This window comes from Dendropsophus ebraccatus, chromosome 9 (assembly GCF_027789765.1).
Source record: "Dendropsophus ebraccatus isolate aDenEbr1 chromosome 9, aDenEbr1.pat, whole genome shotgun sequence".
Taxonomy (NCBI): domain Eukaryota; kingdom Metazoa; phylum Chordata; class Amphibia; order Anura; family Hylidae; genus Dendropsophus; species Dendropsophus ebraccatus.
Window position 1 is genome coordinate 33,274,809 of NC_091462.1, and position 24,667 is coordinate 33,299,475.

The 24,667-nt window shown below is 43.0% G+C and overlaps 1 protein-coding gene across 1 annotated transcript in view; it reads right to left on the minus strand.

Moving 5' to 3' along the window:
- SLC25A12 (solute carrier family 25 member 12) overlaps positions 1–24,667 on the minus strand; it is a 108,545-nt gene that overhangs the window by 83,419 nt on the left and 459 nt on the right. The window contains exon 2 of the mRNA XM_069982914.1: positions 21,168–21,215. Coding sequence (XP_069839015.1) covers positions 21,168–21,215 — 48 coding nt within the window. The remainder of the gene's footprint in view (positions 1–21,167; positions 21,216–24,667) is intronic.

Below are 24,667 nucleotides of genomic sequence, written 5' to 3' on the forward strand. Positions count from 1 at the left end.
TGCCTTGTGTGTCCCAGATGGTTCCTGCTCTGATACCGGCAAGAATGACTCAGCTTTCTATGGGCTCCTGTACATTATGTCCCTATACAGTGGGGAGCGCCATCTGTGAATGACAGGAATTTGGAGGCCGTGACGTACGGCCTGTACATGTACTGTCAAAACAAAAGAAGCGCCTGCCCTGTGATATTCTGCTGGCTGTGCCAATGTACATGGCTGCTGCTTCCACACACGCCACGCATTGTTCTATCCAGGACTCACAAACACGTCAGGGCATCTGAGGTCACCAGCAAATAGTCACATTGTTTTCCTTTTCAAGGAAATACGGCATTCTTCTTGCATTGGAATTTGTTAAAGGGGTTTTCAGGTTTTGTAGAAAGAAAAGCTAAAAGAGTAGCTGTCATTAAAAATCACTTTTGACAAGTCATCATGTTAAAAGTTATTGATTTCAGCAGGTCTCTACTGAGACCCACTGTGATGGAGAGATATAGCCAGGGACAGAGCGCTATCCACTCCCCAGCCGCTTGTTAATTCCATTTATGTAGTCTCATAACTTATATTGACAGAATTAGGCTATGTTCACACTACGTAAAAACACGGCAATATTTCATAACAACGGCCATATTTGCACAAACAACGGCCGTTATTTGTGAAATAACGTCCGTGTTTTTTACGTAGTGTGAACCCGGCCTTAGCTGTTATGGAGATACAGCTGGGGGGGGGTAGATCTCCGGATTTAAAGAGGATGTACCAGCAGGTACCCACGGATTGAACGGCGCCGTCATGGGGGAGCCGGAGCCGCGGTCCGTTTTTCAGACTGCAACCTGGTTCCCGTGCGCGAGGTGCCGTTCTATGCACTGGAACCGGACGGTGCTCAAGCACTGGAGGTAGGCCGGCCCGCCCCCAGTGGGAGGGAATTCCCTCCCCTGTATGACGCGGCTCCATTAGAATGCAGGGTCTATGTGGTCGCATGACAGCAATGGGGGGGGGGGTTCAGCATGGACCAATCAGGAAGTGAGAATCACAGAGCTGTGCAGAAGGACAGTGACAAAAACTTTCTATACAGCAGTGTGAATGGCTGAGTGTGAGTGCAGGCACATTATAGCAGTGTGTATAGCTGAGTGTAAGTCAAGTGAGTGTAATCTGCTATGATTTGGAAGGTGACGGAGACTTCCTGGTCAGACTACAAAGCTGTAGACCCCGCTATGCAGACCATGCTGCTCCCCCACTCCACCTCCTGCTAGTACAGGGAGCCCTTAAACCAAAGCAATGCTCTTAAACCAAAGCAAAGCAATTTTGAAAAACTGTGAGCTCTTCTTGCAAAATGCTCTCAATCCAAGTAACTCCTAAACCGAGGTACCACTATATAAACAGTGCCTACAAAAAGTATTCAACCCCCTGCAGATTTAGCAGGTTTGATAAGTTGCAAATAAGTTAGAGCCTTCAAACTTCAAACTAGAGCAGGATTTATTAACAAACGCATAAATATTACAAACCAAAAAGTTATGTTGCTCAGTTAAATTATAATAAATTTTAAACATAAAAGTGTGGGTCAATTATTATTCAACCCCTAGATTTAATATTTTGTTGAAAAACCCTTGTTTCCAATTACAGCTAATAATCGTCTTTTATAATACCTGATCAGTTGGCACAGGTCTCTGGAGTTATCTTGGCCCACTGCTCCATGCAGATCTTCTCTAAGTTATCTAGGTTCTTTGGGTGCCTCATGTGGACTTTAATCTTGAGCTCCTTCCACAAGTTTTCAATTGGGTTAAGGTCAGGAGACTGACTAGGCCACTGCAACACCTTGATTTTTTTCCCTCTTGAACCAGGCCTTGGTTTTCTTGGCTGTGTGCTTGGGGTCGTTGTCTTGTTGGAAGATGAAATGCCAACCCATCTTAAGATCCTTGATGGAGGAGCGGAGGTTCTTGGCCAAAATCTCCAGGTAGGCCGTGCTATCCATCTTCCCATGGATGCGGACCAGATGGCCAGGCCCCTTGGCTGAGAAGCAGCCCCACAGCATGATGCTGCTACCACCATGCTTGACTGTAGGGATGGTATTCTTGGGGTCGTATGCAGTGCCATCCAGTGGCCAAACGTCACGTGTGTGGTTGGCACCAAAGATCTCGATCTTGGTCTCATCAGACCAGAGAACCTTGAACCAGTCTGTCTCAGAGTCCTCCAAGTGATCATGAGCAAACTGTAGATGAGCCTTGACATGACGCTTTGAAAGTAAAGGTACCTTACAGGCTCGTCTGGAACGGAGACCATTGCGGTGGAGTACATTACTTAGGGTTTTGACTGAAACCAATGTCCCCACTGCCATGAGATCTTCCCGGAGCTCCTTCCTTGTTGCCCTTGGGTCAGCCTTGACTCTTCGGACAAGCCTGGCCTCGGCACGGGAGGAAACTTTCAAAGGTTGTCCAGGCCGTGGAAGGCTAACAGTAGTTCCACAAGCCTTCCACTTCCGGATGATGCTCCCAACAGTGGAGACAGGTAGGCCCAACTCCTTGGAAAGGGTTTTGTACCCTTTGCCAGCCTTGTGACCCTCCACGATCTTGTCTCTGATGGCCTTGGAATGCTCCTTGGTCTTTCCCATGTTGACCATGTATGAGTGCTGTTCACAAGTTTGGGGAGGGTCTTAAATAGTCAGAAAAGGCGGGAAAAACAGATAATTAATCCAAACATATGAAGCTCATTGATCTTTGTGCCTGAACTACTTCTTAATACTTTAGGGGAACCAAACAGAATTCTGGTGGTTTGAGGGGGTTGAATAATAATTGACCCTCTGAATTAACTTTTCTCAATTTTAAAAAACAATAAACAAAGAAATAACATTCTTTTTTGCCGCAGTGCATTTCACACTTCCAGGCCGATCTACAGTCCAAATGTCACAATGCCAAGTTAATTCTGAATGTGTAAACCTGCTAAATCTGCAGGGGGTTGAATACTACTTGTAGACACACACACACGGGGGGGGGGATTTATGAAGACCGGCTGCCTTAACTTAGGCTCCGCCCCCTTTACTTTGGCCAAATTCACTAAAAGGCGCACGCCTCCTAATGAGTCCTGCCGGCTTGCCGCCTGAACCTGCGCCCAGCGTACCAAAACTGTCTTCTAGTAGATGTAGATTTGGGTCATGATTTACACCTGCCAGGCGTAAATCGTGATAAATGAGGCGTGGGAGGAGGTCACGCTTACTCCCCGCTTGCCCGCTCACCCTTAAGCTCGCCCTGCCCGCCCATCGGGCAAGCAGGGCATACGTCAGCCGTGTGCCAGGGAGAAGGGGTGAATCTGCGCCTTCTCCTTGGCGTACTCCCCTGCCGTACTTTTCATATATGTCCCCCAAGATGTATACAATTTCTGTACACATATTAGAACACATCCCTTTTTTCTCTTACAAAGCATCTTCTGTTATAGAGAGCAGGACGCCGACATCCATCAAAATGATCAGAAATCACAAGACGAGAATGAGCAAAAAAAATCTATTTTATTTCTTGCTGCATTGAAACAGCTTCTGTTTGGAGAGGTCATTGGTTTACACTGTCAGGAGATGCAATCTGATCAGTTCTGATCCACTCTGGGTTTATATACAACCTGGATATAAATTATTCATATCTCCAAGGACACAATCTCCTCCTTACTTCTCAAAAGAAAATCTTTGTAAGTTTCTAGTAATGGAACCCTGTGATTGCTATAGGCCGTCGGTGTGGCCGAACCTTGTATTTACTAGCTATTTGCAGTGAATTGACTATACGCAGGGGACACTCAAGTTACATGCTAATATCCAACACATACATATAGCGTTACACGTTCAGCAAAGTGACATGGTCGACGTCAGAAACAACAGTTGTGTAGAACTGGTCACAACTCTGGGGACGATGGTAAAGTTCATGTTCTCCATTGTACATTATATAAGTGATGCTATCATCATAGAATTTACAGTGGAAAGTGAACAAATTGCTTCATTAGGATCGGCCGGGAGCTTGTCAGGCTGCTGGCTTTGTCCGTGCCGCTCCACTCTAGGTGGCGGGAAAAGCTGGACCCAGTCCTGGGAAACCCAGGACTGGATCCAGCTTTTCCCAGCACCTGAGGAGCAGCAGCAAGGACTTCAAAGCCAGAAGCCTGACAAGCTGCCAGCCGATCATAACGAAGTACTTTGCTACATTTCTACAGTAAGGCCCAGTTCACACTGAACAAAAACGACGGAATTCCACAGAGGAATCCCGCCGTGCTTAGTGTCCTGCAGTGTCTGAATGAGATATCACCCGTGTGTCCGTGACACGTCAATTGTTTGAGAGGGGAACAAGCAGAGGCGCGCACCCTCCCACTCAGTCATTGCTGGACACTGAGCACGGTGGGATTCCACCACGGAATTCCGTCATTTTTGCTCAGTGTGAACTGGGCCTAAATTTGTTCATTCCTAATCAGACTACAGAAAATTCTAATGAATTTGATTTAACACAATGGGGTATAAATCATGGTGAAAATGTACATCAACTCCAGCACTGATGACCTGAGCAGCTTCTACTGACAGAAAGATCTGTCTTGGTTTTAATTTTTTTAAGATGCGGCTCTCCAGCTGTTGCGAAGACATAACTCCCATCATGCCTGGACAGCTAAAGCTTACGATTTGGCTGTCCAGGCATGATGGGAAGTGTAGTTTTGCAACAGCTGGAGGGCCGCAGTTTGAAGACCCATGGTCTATGGTTCCATCCATGTTTTTCAAGACTCCTTAGTAGAGATGAGCAAACCGGTTCGGGTTCGAGTCGATCCGAACCCGAACGTGCGGCATTTGATTAGCTGGGGCTGATGAACTTGGATAAAGCTCTAAGGTTGTCTGGAAAACATGGATACAGCCAATGACTATATCCATGATTTCCACATAGCCTTAGGGCTTTATCCAACTTCAGCAGCCCCCGCTAATCAAATGCCGAAAGTTCGGGTTCGGATGGACTCGAGGATGCTCGAGGTTCGCTCATCTCTACTCCTTAGGGCTAGGTTCATAAAAAATTACGTCCGTCTTTCATAACAACAGCCGTCTGTTATTTAAAAAAAAAACGTTATGTGCTCAATGACAGCCACTGTTATTAAAGATGGCCATACTTTTTTACGGCGCATGAACCTAGCCAACGGCTGCATCCAACTTCTACAGCAACCAGTATTCAAATACTGAATGATCGGACTCTGAATGCTCATCTCTAATACCATCTCTGTGTTTTTTGTGTGAGAAACAATTTGAAGTACAAGATAAGACACTTATAAAGATGGCTTCAAGCAGCATTGCCAACCACTGAGATACAATGATGCTCATTGTTTTTTTACTTGTAAGAACAAGTTTTTACAGGTTTTTTTTACTTGTAAGAAACATTTTTCTTTTTGCCTCTCAAGAAACGGACATACAAACGTACCATTTTTTAGAATAAAGTTGTGCTCTGTACTTAACAGGAGAGACAGCTGAGAAACAATAAAAGTCGTCTGAAGACGCAACCACTTGTAAATGACTCCTCTGTAGTCTTTGGAATCCACCTACAAACCAAGGTCAGCGGGACGGGGTCGTTGAGGTTACTGCTATCATATATCCTATGTTTAAATAAAAGTACACACTATACAGTAGGACGTATCATGTTCCCAGACTCTTACATGTATAAGCAGTCACAATGAAATTACGTAACTCTCAGAGATCTGACACGGAGACTCACAGTTTGGAAGGTAATTCAGGGAGACCTTTGTACCTGTATTTCTGCCACTGTGGCATTAACTCTGTTCATTAACCAGAATACCAGTTGTAGAAGGACATAATGTACCAGTCAGGGGAAGGCAAGGCTCCACTATACAGAGCTCCTTCAGAAAGGGGAGCCAAATTTAGGCCGGAATGTGTGGCCTTTAAGAACACGAACAGAAAATGTCCTACACACAAGCTCATGTGACCTTCCAAGACGCCGGTTCCTCCATCGTCAATATTATTCGTACAAATTTTTTTTTTACTTCTGCCAAAAATAACACGGAGTTCGATGAAACTCTTTATTGTGTATGAGGCCTTACCCACACGTTTAATTTTCAAAGCAATGTTATACTGTAAATTACAGCTCTCATACAGTATATTTTATGTTCTTCCAATGTGGATTACAAGATGCAATATAACAGGGGGTGTTCCGGCAAACAAAGGAGGCCTGGAGCAAGCCATATCCAACGAGATATATGCAACTGTATGTCTATATACTGTAGTTGCATGTTGTATATAAAAAAAAAAAATTATGTGTGTTTTTGAGTTGAAAAGAAAATTATGTTTAGCTGAAAATACAAAAGACGTATAGAAGTACAGCAAGTGATCATCGGGGATTCCAGCAGGTAGATCCTTGGTGGTCAGCGGACGAATGGGGCAGCTGCCTAGTCCTATGGGGCAGACACTTTAAAGGGGTTATCCGGCAACAGCTCATTCTTAATTTGTTGCTGTCATATGAGGAAAAATAACAAACATGTTATGCTTACCTCTCCACGCTCCCCTGGTGTCCTGTGCAGTGTCACCAGTGTGCCCTGCTGTCTGTAGCCGCCGTTACTTCTGAGATGAGCTCATCTTGGGAGTGACAGCTGGGTCAGCAAATCACTGCCAGTGGTGCTGTCCCATCTTAATCAGTGAGTGGCTGAGCATATATTGCTGGATAACCCCTTTAAAGAGAGTATTTACTCCCAAATTAACTAACTTACTAAATAAATACATAAAAATATTTGGTATTAATTTATTTCCTTCCTGATCTCGCACGGTAAACGGCGTAAGGGCAAAAATTTCCAGAATGCAAAATGGCGGATTTTTGGTCGCATCAAATCCAGAAAAATTGTAATAAAAAGTGATCAATAAGTTGCATATGTGCAATCAAGGTACCGAAAGAAAGTACAGATCATGGTGCAAAAAATGACACCCCACATGGCCCCATAGACGAAAGGAAAAAAGCGTTATAAGCCTGGTAATAGAACATTTTTAAGGAACATTTATTTATTTTTTTACGTTTTTAAAAGCCATCAAATAAAAAAAGTTACACAAGTAACATATCATTGTAATCGTACTAACTTGAGGAACATGTATAACAAGTAAGTTTTACCCTAGAGGGAACTGCGTAAACACAAAACCACCCCAAATAAAAATGGCATTTTGTTTTTTTTTTCACTTTCACCACACATTTAATTTTTTTCTGGTTTCGCAGCATACTTTATTCAAAAATTAAGCCTGTCAATGCAAAGTACAGTTAGAGGCGCAAAAAATAAGGGCTCATGTGGGTCTCTAGGTGAAAAAATGCGAGCACTATGGCCTGTTAAGCACAAGGAGGAAAAAATTAAAGCGCAAAAATGTAAATTGGCCCCCTCCTTAAAGGGTTAAGCAATCAACATTTAGACAAAGAGATAATTACAATTACGATTGTTGGGAGATCTTTATCCTGATCTTTTTTGCTTGGAACTACTGTTTAGACAAACCGATCTGCGAAATATGAGCAAATGACCAGGACATTTTAGGACATGTTTAACCACGAGTAACGATTTATCGTTCATTGTTTGATCGGTGGCTACATTTATCTGGGAAAATAATCGATAAATTTCAAACGATTATTGCTCCATGAAAAAGGACCATTAGGGCTGCATCCAATGTCTTCAGCCACAGGTAATCAAATGCTGCACGCTCGGGTTCAGACAAACCCAAGTGTGCTCAAGGGTCATTCATCTTCTAGTTGTCACCCATCCGATTCAAAACCAGACATATCTAAGAAATGTATGTGTCAAATTTTGGTGACAGATTTTTAAGCAAAAGCCAGAAAGGAATCCAAAAATTAAGCAAACTATAACGGTAAAATTAACACTTCTTCTTTCCTTTGTCCCCAACCCTTGGGTTTGACCAAGAAAAGTTGCATAGAACATTTCAGCAATAAATTCTGTGTCTGTTTGTGAATCATATTCATTGTTCACTAAGGACAATGTATTAAATTTAAGAAACTAGGAAGACCGTCTGGCCTCTAGTTTATACAGGGTCTAACCTTTCACCATGTGTGATGAAAAAAAGAACAAAGTTGTAACCCCCAGTTATTCCTCTCCATTTAGAACACTACTGTTTCTATCTTTAGAACAGAGTCATCAACCTTTGACCTCAAGGAGCAGAGACCTACAGATCCATACTACAATGTGAACAAGAAAACCAGACCGTTCCCACTATAGTCACTTCCCTTTTGGATGCTGAATAGCTGTGGTCTTTAGGATGGCAGTAACATGACTAACCAATTCCCATTTTGCATTTCGGTGTGGTTCTTTATTGCTTTTTGGCAGAAAGGACTGAAAAAGAAAAATATGAAACTTTTAGCTATATTTCTTTAAGGCTATGTTCACACATAGCATTTCCGTCAGTCTTTCGTACAGTATTTTTTTCAACCAAAAGGAAAGATTTGTACAGTTTCTGTGTTTTTAACCCACACATGGTTTTGGTTGCAAAAAGACTGACAGAAATACTGTGTGTGAACATAGCCAGACCTCTAGGGAAGACAAAGAGGCCTGCATAAAGCTGACCCTAAACTATTTCATGAAGATTATTTGCAATTGCTGCAATTTTTATTTTACATGCATTGGAGCAAAAGAGTACTGGCCACATAAGACATGATACTTTCCCCTGATCCATTGTCTGGAACAAATACTGAAGTGTGATCCACTGGTCAGTGAAGGTCTCCATTGTGTATTCTTGTATTCTCATAAACCATCTAAAACTTGCTTCAAATGAGGGCTCTACCACTTTTTTTTTTAGTCTAAGGCAGGGTTCACACAGCGTATGACAACGGCCATTCTGTGACATGGCCGTGTCACAGAATGGCTGGTGTCAGTGACGTTCATTTTATCTCTTTTGAATTGGGATGCGGGCACATTCCGATGCGCCTGCATTCCGATTACTTATAGCACACAATGGAGAGTGCGGCCAGAGCTGCACTTTACATTGTCTGCACAGTCAGTTTCGTGCGTCCGCTATTCAATAAATTGTGGCCGCACAAAACTGACATATCAGTTTTTCGTGCGGCAGCAAGGAATCCCGGACGGGGTGTATATACTCTTTATACATAGACTTCAATGCAATGCATATTTTCAATTAATCACGGCCGGTGTTGCAATTTGCAACAACGCCCGTGATTAATTTAAAATATACGTTGTGTGAACTTAGCCTAAAGGAGGTTATGCAGGGTTAGGGCCCTATTACACCAACAGATTATCTGACAGATTTTTTTGAGCCAAAGCCAGGAACGGGCTATACATAGAGAACGGATCATAAAGGAAAGATTGAGATTTCTCCTCTTTTCATTCCATTCCTGGTATTGGCTAAAAAAAATTAGATAATGTGTTGGTGTAATAGGGCCCTTTGACTCTTGTCCTCAGTTTGGGTGTGGGTTTTGCAGCTCAGTTCCACTGAAGTGAATGCAAAGGTTGCAAAGTTGTAATACCACACAGAACCTGAGGACAGGGGTGGTGCTGATTTTGCAAGAAAGTAGCTGTGCTTTTACGAATCATGGTTAACCCATAAAGTGGCATTCTACTGGTGATATCATAAAAGTCTTATAGGTGCAGACTAAACCAATACCTGGCTCTATTCTAGTGGTGTCAAACTCGTGACCCTCTAGCTGCCGCAAAACTACAATTCTAACATGTATAGACAGCCAAAAGAAATTAAGGAAATTTGTCAGCTCACCAGAGTCCAATACCCAACTGGTTACCAGGAAAGAGCACATGGAATCTAACGACTCGGGGCAGAAACCCGGTGATAATTCAGCAAAAGAAGGTTGATCCACACACCCTATAGAGTAAAACGTCACTTTTATTCAAGCATATTAAAAGTATTCTATGTATTAAGATACACGCCGACGTGTTTCAGAGTAACGACTCTTTACTCACTACTAAGGAGTTATTACTCTGAAACACGTTGGGATTTATTTTAATACACTGGGGCTGTGGATCCACCTTCTTTTGCTTGGACAGACAACCAATCCCAAAGTCCAGGAATGATGGGAATTGTAGTTTTACAACAGTTAGAGGGTCACAGTTTGTCACCGCTGCTCTATTGTGTGCACAAACCCTTTCCATTGAAGTCTGAGGATATTATGGAAGAAAAACAATATAGACTTTAATGAAGATGTGCCACTCATGGATATACCTTTATGTTGGACCCACAAGGCAGCCAGGAGTAGGAGAATTATGGGTCATCCGACTCCTTTACTCTAGAGGATCCTGAGGTGTGGCCCATACCTACCATGCAATTATGTCCAATCCTGGGGATATGCTATAAATGGTTAAGATAAAAATACTAAAATTACACTTTTCTAAAGCCAGCCTTACACTTGACAATATCTTCATAAGTACTGGAGAATGAGGCTCAGATTCCAACATATTGTCATGCGAATGACAAACCTGCTCAGATCTGAAAATCCATCTCCTTTGTTTCATGTCTATAAAAGAACAGCGGCTGCTTTATTGTACTAAATGTACGGGTTCAGCTGCATCTTTCTTTTGTGAACAACTTTGCATGTGCGTCCTTTCTTATATGTAGGTTCAGACCACTTGCTGACTACTGAGTATAATTGTCTGAGCGCAACTATGCTCAGAAACAATACTAAAACAGCTCCGCTCAGAAAGTCCCCATAAAGAATCATCCAGAGAAATATTAACAAAAAAACATAAAGCTATACATATAATATGTAGAGAGAGTAAATGAGAGACACATACTGTGATAAGAGGGAGTATACATAATAGATGTTACATAATGCTGGGGATGGCAAGCGTGGTCTGCTCTGCTCAAAAAATAACAGTGTATGCAAAGTTACATTCAAAGTTCATCAAATATATGCACTACCTTCTAGGTTAATCCCATGCAGTCACTATGTTCTAGGTCCAACAAATGTAGTCACTCTGTTCTAGGTCCATCAAATGTAGTCATTGCATTCTAGGTCCATCAAATCTAGTCACTCTGTTCTAGCCACTGCACTCTAAGGGTACTATTCCACGGGCCGATGGGGACCCGATCAATAATGTAAACGAGCGCCGATCTGCTAGATCGGCGTTCATTTACTGGGCCTATTCTACGGCCCGATAATCGTTTAGCGAGGGCTGCAGGGACATCATTACCGATGTCCTTGTAGCCCTTGTTCAAACAGCATACTTTACCTAACCATGCTGCAGAGCTTCTCCTGCGCTCCTTCTCCAAGGCATGCATGCAGCAGCAGCAGCCTGCGGCGGTCCCGGCCAGTGATTAGCTGAGCGGTCTGTCAGCTCAGACAGGCCACTCCGAAGCTGCTGCTGCTGCTGCGTGCGGGACCGGGAATAGGAGCGCAGGAGAAGCCCTGCAGCCTGGATAGGTCAAATATGCTGTTTGTGGAATCGTTGGTCGCCCGCCGCCCACCGCTATTCCACGTAGTGATGTGCGGTGGGTGCCCGATGATTTTAGGTTTGCACCTAAATAAACGATCTGCCGATGACACGATCATCGGCTGATCGTGTCTTTATTCCATGGAGTGATAATCGGCCGAATCGGGCCGACTGGCTGATTATTGCTCCGTGGAAAAAGCCCCTAAGTTCATCAAACGTAGTGAACACGTTATAGGTTCATCAAATGTAGTCACTCTTGTTCTAGCCACTGCGTGCTAAGGCTGTGTTTACACACACAGATAATTGACCAATTTATCTGACAAATTTTTGAAGCCAAAACCAGGAACAGACTATGAACATAGAACAGGTCATAAAGGAAAAACTAGGATTTCTTCTTTTTTCGATTCCATTGCTGGGTTTGGCTTCAAAAATATGTCAGATAAATTGGTCAATTATCTGTGGGTGTAAACACAGCCTAAGTCCATCAGATTTAGTAAACATGTTCTTGGTCCATCAAAACTAGTCACTGCATTCTAGGCCCGAGATGGCTAACCTATGACACGCGTGTCAGCACTGACACACGTAGCCATAGTCGCTGACACGTGGCTGCCATGCAACCATATACAGAAAAGTATGCGGCCGCATGCAAGCTCCAAGACAGCACAGCGGCCTTACAGTGCGGCCCAACCCCATGTACCACCAGGACGCAGCTACTGTGACATCACCCGACACAATAGCTGCGTATTGCTGGCCACAGCGGTGCCATGCTCCAGCCCCATATTGCTCCTGCTTCCAGCCCCGTCTTGCTCCTGCCTCCAGCGTTGTCTCCTGGTGCCACAGCCCACATCCTGGACCGCAGCAGTATTGTAAGTGTATGTGGGGAGGGATGGGGGTTGGGGAATGGGCCAGGTGGGGTATTGTGTGTGTGTGGGGAGGGATGGGGCCAGGTAGGGTATTATGTGTGTGTGTGGGGAGGGATGGGTTCAGGTTGGGTAGTGTGTATGTGGGTAAGGAGGTCAGGTGGGGTAGTATGTGTGGAGATGGGGGTCAGGTAAGGAAGTGTGGGGGGATGGGGGTCAGGTGGCGTAGTGTATGCGGAAGGGTCAGGTAGGGTAGTGTATAGGGAGGGATGGGGGTCAGGTGGGGTAGTGTGTGTGGAAAGGTCAGGTAGGGTAGTGTATGGGGAGGGATGGCAGTCAGGTGGGGAAGTGTGTGGAAGGGTCAAGTAGGGTAGTGTATGGGGAGGGATGAGGGTCAGGTGGGATAGTGCATGGGGAGGGATGGGGGTCAGGTGGGGTAATGTGTGTGTGTGGTTTTTAGTTTATTTTACATAATAATTATTTTTTTGTTTATTAAGTACAGTTATATATCACCATTACGTATATTTGTTATTTAAGTGACACACCATTCAAGTTATACTCTTTTTTCGCTGAATGCTGACACACCAAGCTCAAAAGGTTGCCTATCACTGTTCTAGGCCCTTCAAATGTTGTAGGTCCATAAATCGTAGTCACTATATGCTAGGTCCATAAATTGTAGTCACCACGTTCTAGGTCCATCAAAAGTAGTCACTCTGTTCTAGCCACTGCATTCTAAGCCCATCAAATGTAGTAACTATGTTCTAGGTCCATCAAATGTAGTCAATGCGTTCTAGGTCCATCATAACTCAGTGGACTACCTAACAGTACAATGCAATATATGTTACCATACATTTTGGACAGGTTGCTTATGAACTGGGGAAACTAGATGTAAAAACATCCGCATTACAGTCCTGGCTCATAATTCTCATATGCAGGAATAACCAATGCATATATATAGGAACATCTCTCCACATGCTTCTATATGGCTTTTGTCTATATAGCTCTGTCATTATCATGAATTGCAAATATGTACAGTATAAGTGTATAAATGAAGTTTTCATTTTAGGGGTTAAGCATACACAGACATATACTGCAGGGGCACTGACTTTCTTCAATGGTAAACAGTGTATAAATCTGACAGCATAATAGTTGTCTATATGATATATTCCCTATATATAGAGGTGTTTTGTCTTAGTAGAATAATAAGAATTCCCCTGTAGGACACTATAAAATACATGGAGCATTTACTGACCCGCAAATGGTGCACAGGAAGTCTTGTGTATGGGATGTTATGTGTAAGGCCAGCTTTAGATGACATTTGAAGGGTAGAGAGTCTTACAGAATCATTATAGCTGCTAATCCTTACACTACAGGTGAAGTGTAGTTTTTCATGAATACATAAGTAGCACCAAATATTACATAACCTCCGCAGTTCTTATCTAGATTCTCTTACCCATCTTTCGATGGGTCTGGCGCTGCCATCACAGTTTTTCTCGTAACAGAAGCCAAGATGGTGGCATGAAAAGAACTTAAGAAATTTTTTTTCCAAAGAGTGTCCGTGCTGGAAAATAGTCCTGTAATTGTCTGGAGTTCTAGCATGGGTGCCCCTTAGAACCCCATGGGGGCATTCGGAATTCTGGACAGTCCTGGATGCACATTGGAAACTGTCCAAGATTCCAGATGCATTGCTTGGCAGCTTGGGCCTGTGCCCAAGTAAGTGCTGTCTGGAGCTGATACTGGCCCTTAAACTGCATGCGCTCTTACAGGCGCACATATAGTTAAATGCAGCAATGTATGTGACACCACTCTTCTGGCCTGGAGGCAGCATTAAAGGGAACCTGTCACCCCCGCACCTGGGGCAGAACCCGCCCAACCCCCCTGATAGAGCCCCCCATACTTATCCTCTTCTCACAACACCGGTCCTGCCATGGCTAAATCGGCGCCACTCGTCTGCGTGCCCAATATGTAAATCAGAACAGATTAGTCCGATGTCCATGGGAAACCACCGCTCCAGTGATTTCCTATGGACATCAGACTCATCTCTTCTAATTTACATTTTGGGCGTGCAGACTAGTAGGCGGCAATTTCTCTGCATCGGGACTGGCAAGAGGGGATAAGTATGGGGGCACTCTATTGGGGGGTAGCATGGGTTCTACCCTGGGTGAGGGGTGACAGGCCACTCTCACCCCACCCCAACAATGCCCCCCCACCCCCTCCAAAAAGAAGGAGAAGTCAGAGGAGGTCACCACTGCAGCCGTGCAGCAGGTGAGTATGTTTTTTCCCCCTCCTCCATTTTTACAATCAGGAAACACTGATGGTTTCCCGAAGCCTCCTGAAAGGCTTCCCAGTGCTTCCCAACCATAAAAACGGCCAAGAAAATGTGAAGAGGGGCCTTACAGCATTTAAATGCTACAATAATAAAGAACCTGGCATTTACAGATCATTCATTCAAATGTCAAAGACATTGTCACCCTGAACCTGAAACCGGCGGGTCACACAAGGTGACATCTGCAAACAGCAATAAAAGTCATTCCTGCACACCCTCCACTGCTATACGCTGTACTGAATAACCTGAGATACACCCAAACAGTAAAGGTTATTGGATTGCTTCTAATAGTTCATAGATTTTCTCCTAATATCATTATGTGCACTGAGTGCATGAAAGCTTCTAAGCTCTGAGAAATCCTACAAAGCTTAGCATGTGCACGGACGGATGTCAACTCATAGAAGCTGTCATGTGTATTCTACGTTGATAAGAACTAATCATGCTATCAGAGTAATCCAGGAGAGAAAGGAAATCACAGAGGAGGAAGCTGCAGCTTCTAATTCCAGACAGTAGATTAGAAAGAAAAATGTTTTCGTTTGAGTACCCCTTTAAGGTGTAGTGTACTAATATGTGTATATAGAGAAGCATATTGCTAATGTTTTAGTCCATATTCATTTCTCTATCATCTATTATCTATCTATATATCTATCTCTATATAATGTCCAAAACTAGAAGCACAGCACACAGAAAAAATTTTGGGTACATGCAGACTCTGATCTGCCCGATTGTGAACCACTCACAAGCTAGGCGAAGAATACAGCGCAGCACTCCCAGATACAGCAACACAGAGAGACTGGGCTGTATTCCACCTTATACCAAACAAGGTGCACTGCTTCTGCTGCTTCCCGTAGCCTTATTTATGCCCTGTCTATTATCTACCTATCTCTCTACATATCTATCATTTATCTATTTGTATTGTATATATTTCGCATATCTATTTACTTATTATCTATCAATTTATTTATATCTATCATCTATTTATCTCTCCATTTGTATTGTATATATTTCTCATATCTCTATCGCTCTATATAGATATCATTTATTTATCTATATATAAATTTATCATTTATTTATCTATCTATCTCCTATCTATCTATATATCTAACTCCTATCTAATGAACTAACTTCATTATGGAACTTCTAGTTCTGTTTATGACACATCCAACTTTTCGTGGCAGTCCATCGTACCGTATTTTCTGGGGTATAAGACAACCTCCAACTTTTCCAGTTAAAATATAGAGTTTGGGATATACTCTCCGTATAAGACTGCCCCTCTTCCAACACACACACCAAATAAAAATTGAAAGAGATGTGTTTTTATGGGCATAGCGCCACTCTACCATATCTCTTTTTTCCATACCCTGGACGCCTGCAGCACGCTCTGCCTTTCATACGGGCGCTTCATATGGCAGAGATGTGACCATTTTTTATCTCCCTCACAGTATGCGGCGACCGCAGATTCTCCAGTCCAGTTCAAAGATTTTCAGCACCCGACCTCTAAGACGACACCCGGCATATAAGACCATCCATGACTTTTGAGGAGATTTTCCTGGGTTAAAAAGTAGTCTTAAATACAGGAAAATACAGCATAGAAATCCCTTATTTCCGGTTGTTTGGGCACCGATCTGTCCATCTACTATTCATAAAGGGCTGGCTGATTTCCAATAAAGCTTTGTAATTATAAAGCATTCTGCCGTCCTCCTTAGAGGAGGATAGGCCATGGGGAGGGAGTCATGTTGCATAAAACCTCTCCGGTATGTGGGCCAGCACCACACTGTACTATCAAAGTGGTGAAACCGGTTAATAACATGTTACTGCACGACTCTGTCTTTATAAATCTGGGATCCTGATGCAATGGAAAAACCGTCCACATCACTGTCAAACCACAAGCTAATTCAATAGACACTATTAGACACAGAAATAAATGTGTGCTACACAGACAAATTAAAAAATTCAAACATAACTTTATTAACATGTTTAGTTTTTTTTTTCTGTGATCGTGATGTCATGCACTTCCAACACTTTAAAGCTCCCCTCTCTATGCCGGGGCATATATGGGGCAGAAAGGTGTCTGAGCTTTGATACTGTAACTCCGACATATGCTCAGAGGGAAGGAGATATAAACCTGTGCTGCCGGGAAAGGAAGATTTGGGGCATTGTGGTAATAATTTCATGCATAGAAAAATATGAGGCTACGACCCACTTCAGAAAGGAGGAAAACAAGTGGGGATAAAAAGGAAAAAGCAATTGCAGAAAATGTGGTTTCCTACATCTATACAGACCAGACCTGGGCATCGTACGTCCCGAAGGTCACATGCGTCACGTTGACCTCCTCTGCCCAGCCCCCGCCTCCCCCTTTCAGCTTCTAGGGATGTGGCACTGTTGTAATGTTTAGCACACTCACTGCAGGGTGAGTGGGCTGAAGATAAGGAACAGAATAGAGTGGAAGGACCTGTCAGAGTCCTGCTGCTTTATTCATCGTCACAGGCCGTGGGCACATCGTGCCCGAAGACTATAAGCAGCCAGGATGTGATCTCTCCAGCAGGTGCATTGATATGACGTCATTGCGCCTGCTGAAGTATCCGCCCCGTGGCTTACAAGCTGGAAGCCAGAAGATGGAGAAGAGCTGCTCCAGGCCTGGAATACTGTAGGTGAGTATCATGTGTTTGTTTTGTTTTGTTTTTTTTTATGTTGGAGCACAACAGGGGGTGATTATTATTATGGGAGGTGGTGGGGGTGTATACAGCAGAGGGCATTATTACTGTGGGTGAGTGGATCCTCTATACAGCAGGGGGCAATATTACTCTGGGGGGGGTAAACAATAAGGAACATTATTACTATGGGGGAGTGAGGGGCTCTACACAGCAGGGGGCATTATTTCTGTGGGTGGGGGGCTCTACACAACGGGAGGTATTATTACTATGGGTGGGTAGAGCACTGTACACAGCAGGGGGCATCATTACTATGGGTGGGGCGCTTTACACAGCAGAGGGCATTATTACTCTGGGTGGGTGGATCCTCTATACAGCAGGCGGCAATATTACTCAGGGGGGGGGGTAAACAATAAGGAACATTATTACTATGGGCGAGTGAGGGGCTCTTAACAGCAGGGGGCATTATTTCTGTGGGTGGGGGGCTCTACACAACAGGAGGTATTATTACTATGGGTGGGGGGCTCTACACAACAGGAGGTATTATTACTATGGGTGGGTGGGGCACTGTACACAGCACAGGGCATCATTACTATGGGTGTTTGGGGCACTGTACACAGCAGGGGGCATCATTACTATGGGTGTGTGTGGCACTGTACACAGCAGGGATCATTATTACTGTGGGTGGGGAGTAAATAGCAGGGGAATTATTACTATATGAAGCCACTGCAGGGGGCATTATTACTATATGGGGGAAACAGCAGAGGACCATTTCAATTTGTGGCGCCATGTAAAAATGAATTGCCCAACCCTGATATAAACTAAAATAGCAGGAGTTTTTGTTAAGTATTAACTAATAAGCCAGCGAATTTTTTTTGCATGTTATAAAGACAATAGATTTACATCTGCATTAAATTTTTTGGTTGTCCTGCTGCTGTCATAGGAACAAAACAGTGAAAAACATGGCTGATGGATCCTTTACACAGTGAATACTAATGGCACATTGACTTTATTGAGACATGTTAAGTTTCCAACATGTCTGGCATTTTACCAAGCAAAACCATTTGGCATGCTGTCCATATATATATATATTATCTGCATGGAGTACTATGGTGCCATATTACAGAGTCATAGGCACTCCTGCCTATGCCGTGTGATACCTCCATTAGGCACTATGTTCAAGCCAATAATTATAGAAAAGATTGCACAACCATTCACCCCTTATACAACCATATCATGGTTCCTAACTAGCAGACCTACTAATCTTGGACACATTTTAGATTTGTAGATTTGTTGCAGAATAAAGTAAAATCCACATTGAATTACGGTGTAACACATATGGGTGAGAGTTTACAAATGTTATTTACTTGATACAGACTTTTTCTGCATAGAAAATTGAGCATCTGCATTTAGGTAAAATTCACAGTGAATACAGGTGTGTGGGGGGGGGGGGTTTCTTGCATTTTTGACTGTATATGTGAATGATCTTTTTTGTGGTTTAAGCGTATCTGTGCACTGAACTTTTTTTCCTCTGCCATCTCATGACCTAGTTGCTGGACCAGGAAAGAAGACAAAAATGCCAGAAAAAAATAACACCATTTGCACAGCAATGGCATTTTTGAGACGTCCAGAACAATCCAATTAAAGTCTATGGAAGAAAAAACGCCACAGTTTATCCAAAAAACGTCACACCCTCAGCATGCTGTGTTTTGAAAAAAACACCAAAGAGCCTCAAATAACGCCAAAGAGGAGAGAAAAATGACCCCCAAAAAACGCCATGTGTGTGAGGCAGATCAGAAACTTCCATTGACCACCAACACCGCCGAATATAGATCTTTACTGGCTCAGTGAGGTGCCGTCTATTCCCCCACTCCCCCCCTTCCCTGTACTCCAATTCACAGCCCTATGGACGCTGTGCTCCCCTCTCACCCTCTCTTCTCCCTTTCCTCCTTCTCCCCTCTCTATCCTCCCCCTTGGTCTCGCGTTGAGCGCTAGCTCACTCCCTACCCTAACTGATGGTAAAAGCTAGTATTGTATGGGAGCCGTGGATTGTTTCGTTCGGCTCGTTTTTCCGGTCATGGGCCTATGTTTGCATTTCTGCTGTTTTCAGTTGTATGAGTGCCTTTGCGCCCGTAAGGACGCCAGATTTTTTTTGTTTCCTTTTACTGTAAAATGTGAAAATTGCATAAAATTTAGAATTAAAAAAAAAAAAAAAAAAAGAAACTTCCATTGAGTTTTTTTTGCTGTTTTTCCAAGATTTTAAGGCATTGTGAAGCCAGCCTAAAGGCCCCATACACAATAGAAAGAGATGTATGTGGGGCCCTCCCAACTCTTTTTATTTTCAGGGAGATAAAGCACTACCAGGGGAGTCTGTCAGCCGTTTCTTACCTTCATCTTCAGCACTGTTTTTGGGATATTAGAAGTTTGTTCCTTATGCTGAGGCAGGATTACCAACCTCAATGCACCAAAACACCCCAGCACACCAGCTGGTACGGATTGGTACACTGAGGAGGGTAACTCCACCCCCCAGGGCACCAAAACACTAAGTTAGCATAGGGAATAAACTGCTACTATCCCAAAAACAGCACCAAGGATGAAGGCAAGAAGCTTATGTTCATCCTCAGTGCCCTGTGTGTTATAGGAACATAGCAGGTGGATTCTTCTAACCTGCTGATAGTTTCCCTTTTAGGCTGGGTTCACACTACGTATATTTCAGTCAGTATTGTGGTCCTCATATTGCAACCAAAACCAGGAGTGGATTAAAAACACAGAAAGGATCTGTTCACACAATGTTGAAATTGAGTGGATGGCCGCCATATAACAGTAAATAACGGCCATTATTTCAATATAACAACCGTTGTTTTAAAATAACAGCAAATATTTGTCATTAAATGGCGGCCATCCACTCAATTTCAACATTGTGTGAACAGAGCCTTTCTGTGTTTTCAATCCACTCCTGGTTTTGGTTGCAATATGAGGACCACAATACTGACTGAAATATACGTAGTGTGAACCCAGCTTAAAGCATGAAGGTATGTTCATGCTGAAAATTTGATGAGGATGCTGAGGATTTTCCTGAGGGTTTCCTGAGAATTTGTGTGAAATCCGAGAGGAAATTCAAAGCCCCAATGACTTCTATGTGATTTCTGTAGGGTAATCTGCCCAAAGAATTGACATGACATGAAAGCGGATCCGCGGCAGAACATTGCTCACGTAAATTCTGCAGTGTAAATAACAGAGCGGAAATCCCATTGAAAACAATGGGATATTGCTCTACATATTTTACCTGTGGAAATCAAAGCGGAATATGCTTCAAATTAAGAACAAATTCAGCTTAAAATTCCTCGCCTATTCCTCTGTGTGAACATACTTATGATTGGAAAAAGGCAAAATTTGTCAAATCTGTCACTCACTGACCATCTACTAAGCTGATGGCACCACTAGAGAGATATCGATAAAATCATTCAGATCACAAGATCAAACTTCATTATTTAGGACATGAATAGTGACATAGAAGCGGGGCCTATTGTTTCCTGGGCCCTAGCACCACTATGCCTCACTATGCTGTACGTATGTATGTATGATTAGGCAAAGGGGTGGGCATACAGCACAGTGTGGCATAGTGGTGCAAGCCTTAGGGAACCTTAAGCCCCGCCTCCCTGACACTTTTAATAGCCCCCCTAACTACACTCCATTATCTTAAATGTGAATATGAACTGTAGTTTAAACAGCAAGCAATATGTGAATCTGTGTGAGGAAAAAATAATAAGTTCTGTCCCTTTTCTAAACTGTTTTCATATTTAAACCACATCGGGTAGCCGCTGAATGGGGCTAATTTGCTTGTTGAACCATGACAAAAAATCCTTGAAAATCCAGAGCAGAAATCCAAGGGTATTCGCTCACCATATAAAAAAAGATATATAATTTTGGTAAAGGAAATATAATTTTTCTTACCTTTAGGAAAATGGCCTTCAACTCATTGGGATCAGCTCTCTTGGTGATCTGGAATAACATTACAAAATCCATTAGTCTAGTATTTGGGGTACTTCTTCTTTATTGACAGCCCCCTATCAGTTTGCACCTCCCCCTATATGAAACTGTCCATGGAGAAGGAATACGACAGTACAATGGGGCATGGAAAATAAGAGCTTTGCTAAGGGATTAACCAGTCTATGAAAACCATTGGCCATCCATATTAGATTGTCAGGGGTCAGACCTGGCACCCCCATTTGAAGAGACCATGGCACTCATGTCTTGTCAATGTTCACCAGTGGTCGTCCTGCACCAAACTATTAGTAGCAGAGGTGAAAAGGTACTGACTGCAGCATTGTCTGTACACATGAACACTACAGTTCTCTCCAACACTGCTACCAAAGGTTCAGCAATTGCAAGGAAAAGCACTGCAGCCCCTTTAAGCAAATGACTGGTGGAGGTGTCAGGAGTTGGATTTCTGATGATCTAATATTGATAGACAATTAATTCTTATAGACAGGACGGCCCCTTTAACATAGTGGGGTTTAGATGAGGAGAGACACATTACCATACCACTGGTCCAAGCTACAGATGTTAAGACCCCCCCATTACCAATATGTGAATGTACTGATGCAGATAAAGTATATTGGCGAAAGAAATTTATTAAAGCGACAACCGCTTCTACCGCAGCCCTGCGTCAAATTGGCATGGTCTAGAGTGTATAAGCCCTAGACTTGCACTGCCTTTGTCCCTCCTCATCACCCTCCTCATCATTAGGAATGCCCCAGGCAAGATTTTTCCTATGCCTCACCTGTCTGAACACTGCACAGGTCCCTTAATGATCCAGCACATGTGCAGTGTTCAGACAGGTGATGAATAGGAAAAATTATTCTAGGGGCGTTCCTAATGGTGAAGAGGGCAGGAAGGAGGGACGAAGGGGTGTCGCAATCCTAGGGCATAGACACTCTAGGCCAGGCCAGTTTGACACAGGTCTGCAAGTTTAAATGTTGTTTTTTATCACAATAAAAGCATCCCCTGCCGAACGGACCCCAGGACAGGTCTTGGATTAAAAGCAGCTATCCAAAGGTGGGGGGGGGTCAGATTGTGGGTACAGAGTCGCTTTAAATTAATTGTCTGTTTCTGCTACTAGAGATGAGTGCAACCCAAGCATTCAGGAATCCGATCATTTGGTATTTGAATGCTGGTGCCTGAAGAAGTTGGATGCAGCCCTAGGGAGTGCATAGGATGTATCCATGTTTTCCCAGACTTCCTAGGGCTACATCCAGCCACCCGTAATCAAATGCCAAACGATAGGACTCAAGAACACTTGAGTGGCGGTCATCTCTACTAAAAAGGTTTAACTGACAAATTTTGGTGGCCTTGGTTTCTTCTGCTTTGATCAGTGATCAGTTTTTGGGCTCACGCGAATGAATGGGGTAACATTTTAACTAGAGAGTGAAGATCCAGCATGCTCTGCTTCGTCCAAACACGAGCGTGCGGCATTTGATTACCGGTGGCTGAAGAAGTTAGAGGAAGCCCACAGGCTGCCTAGAAAATATGGATGCAGCCTATGTGCTCGAGGATTGCTCATCTCTAGTTGTGACCGATAAGTGGAACTAACTGACTGTAACAAGCAATCAAAGGGGGAGTTCTGGGGGAACCCCAGTAAGTGGGTTTGTGTTTATTTTTCATTTATTTGCAGCCCCAGCCCCATTTGGGCTGATTGGTTCCCTTTAAAGGGGTTATCTGGCATTAGAAAAAAAATACAGCTACTTTCTGGCAAAAAAACAGCACCACCCCTCTCTTATGGTGCGTTTACACAGGCAGATTTATGGATTTGAAAAGAGGAAAAATCTCAGTCTTTCCTTTATGACCTGTTCCCTGTTTATGGTCTGTTGCTGGCTTTGGCTTCAAAAATCTGTCAGATAAATCTGGCTGTGTAAACGCACCATTAGGATGTGTGTAGTATTGCAATTCAGCTCCATTGACTTAATTAATGCTGAGCTTCAAACCCTACACCTAAATCCCACCTGCTTGGCAATGATAGAGTGAACTGGAAAAATTTGAAAAAAAAAACAACCTTTGACTTATTTATGCATACAGTCACATGGGCTACTTCATACAATCTGTACTGAAAATTTGCTATATTTTTCAAAAACCAAAACCCTAGAACCCTCAGCGCAGAATACGGCTTCTTTCAGACACAGCTTTTGCACTGTGTTTTTCTAGAGCAGAAAAAATGCTTTAAAAAAAAAAAAAAAAACTCCCAGCTGTTTTTCCTGCTTGTTTGAGGTTTTTAATGGCATTTTCTCATTTAAGTGTAAATCACTATAGCTGTTTTGTTTTCTTTTTTTTTTTGGCTCTGGTGTTTTATGCTTGTGTTTCCTTTCAATACAAGCCTTGTGATTCTTTATCATGCAATTTCAAGTTTTCTATTGAAGAATTGGTGAGAAAAAATGTCAGAAAAAAATGCCAATATGCACATAGACATGACATGGCATTTTAACCCCCCCCCCCCCCCCCAAATAAATAAATAAATAAATAAATAAAATAAAAATCCCTGTGGGTATTTAATTTTCCCCCTTGCCAGGATGCTTACATCTAACCGCAGCATTTTTGTCAGTGAAAATACTGATGATGGAAAACTCACAAATGGATGTGAACCTTCTGTTCAGATCCGTCTTCATTGACTATAATGTAAAAAAAAAATGTAAAAATAGAAGCGCGCTTTCCGTTTGTGCTCCGTTTTTTTTTTTGTTTGTTTTTTTAACGAAACAAGGTGTACGCAGGAATTTGTCTCTGTTCAAATGCAAACATGCAAACGGAGCACAATAAAAATAAAAAAATGGGACGTTGGACGGATACATCAGATTCCATTTAAGTTGTTTAAAAAACGGGACAGCTAAGGGTCCATTTACACAGAAAGATTATATGCCAAAGATTTGAAGCCAAAGCCAGAAACAGACTATAAACAGGGAACAGGTCATAAAGGAAAGACTGAGATTTCTCCTCTTTTCAAATCCATTCCTGGCTTTGGCTTCAGATCTTTGGCAGATAATCTTTCTGTGTAAATGGACCCTTAGAGAAAAATCTAGTCTGAGTAGATGGATTGTTGTCTTTTTTTCCACCTTACTATGTATGTTACTATGTAGTTATATTTCCCAAGCTGTAGCTCTCCATCTATTGCAATATGACAACCCCCAACATGATCTAAGAGCCAGAATGAGAGTTGTAGTTTTGCCACAGATTGAGGAAATAAGAGAAATCAGAGTTCCCCTTTAAGAGCATCCATGTTCCATCTCTGTATACCTCCTGTTCCCCATCTATGACTCCCAGCACACACAGTAACATGGCAACAATGTAACAAGCTGCTGAATAACCCTGACAGGTAAAAGTAACCTTCTCAGTGCTCAGTGTGACAGCCCATCAGGTCCATGAGCAGCAGCACCGGTGCCAGCCCAGCAGGTGACAGCTCCAGACTC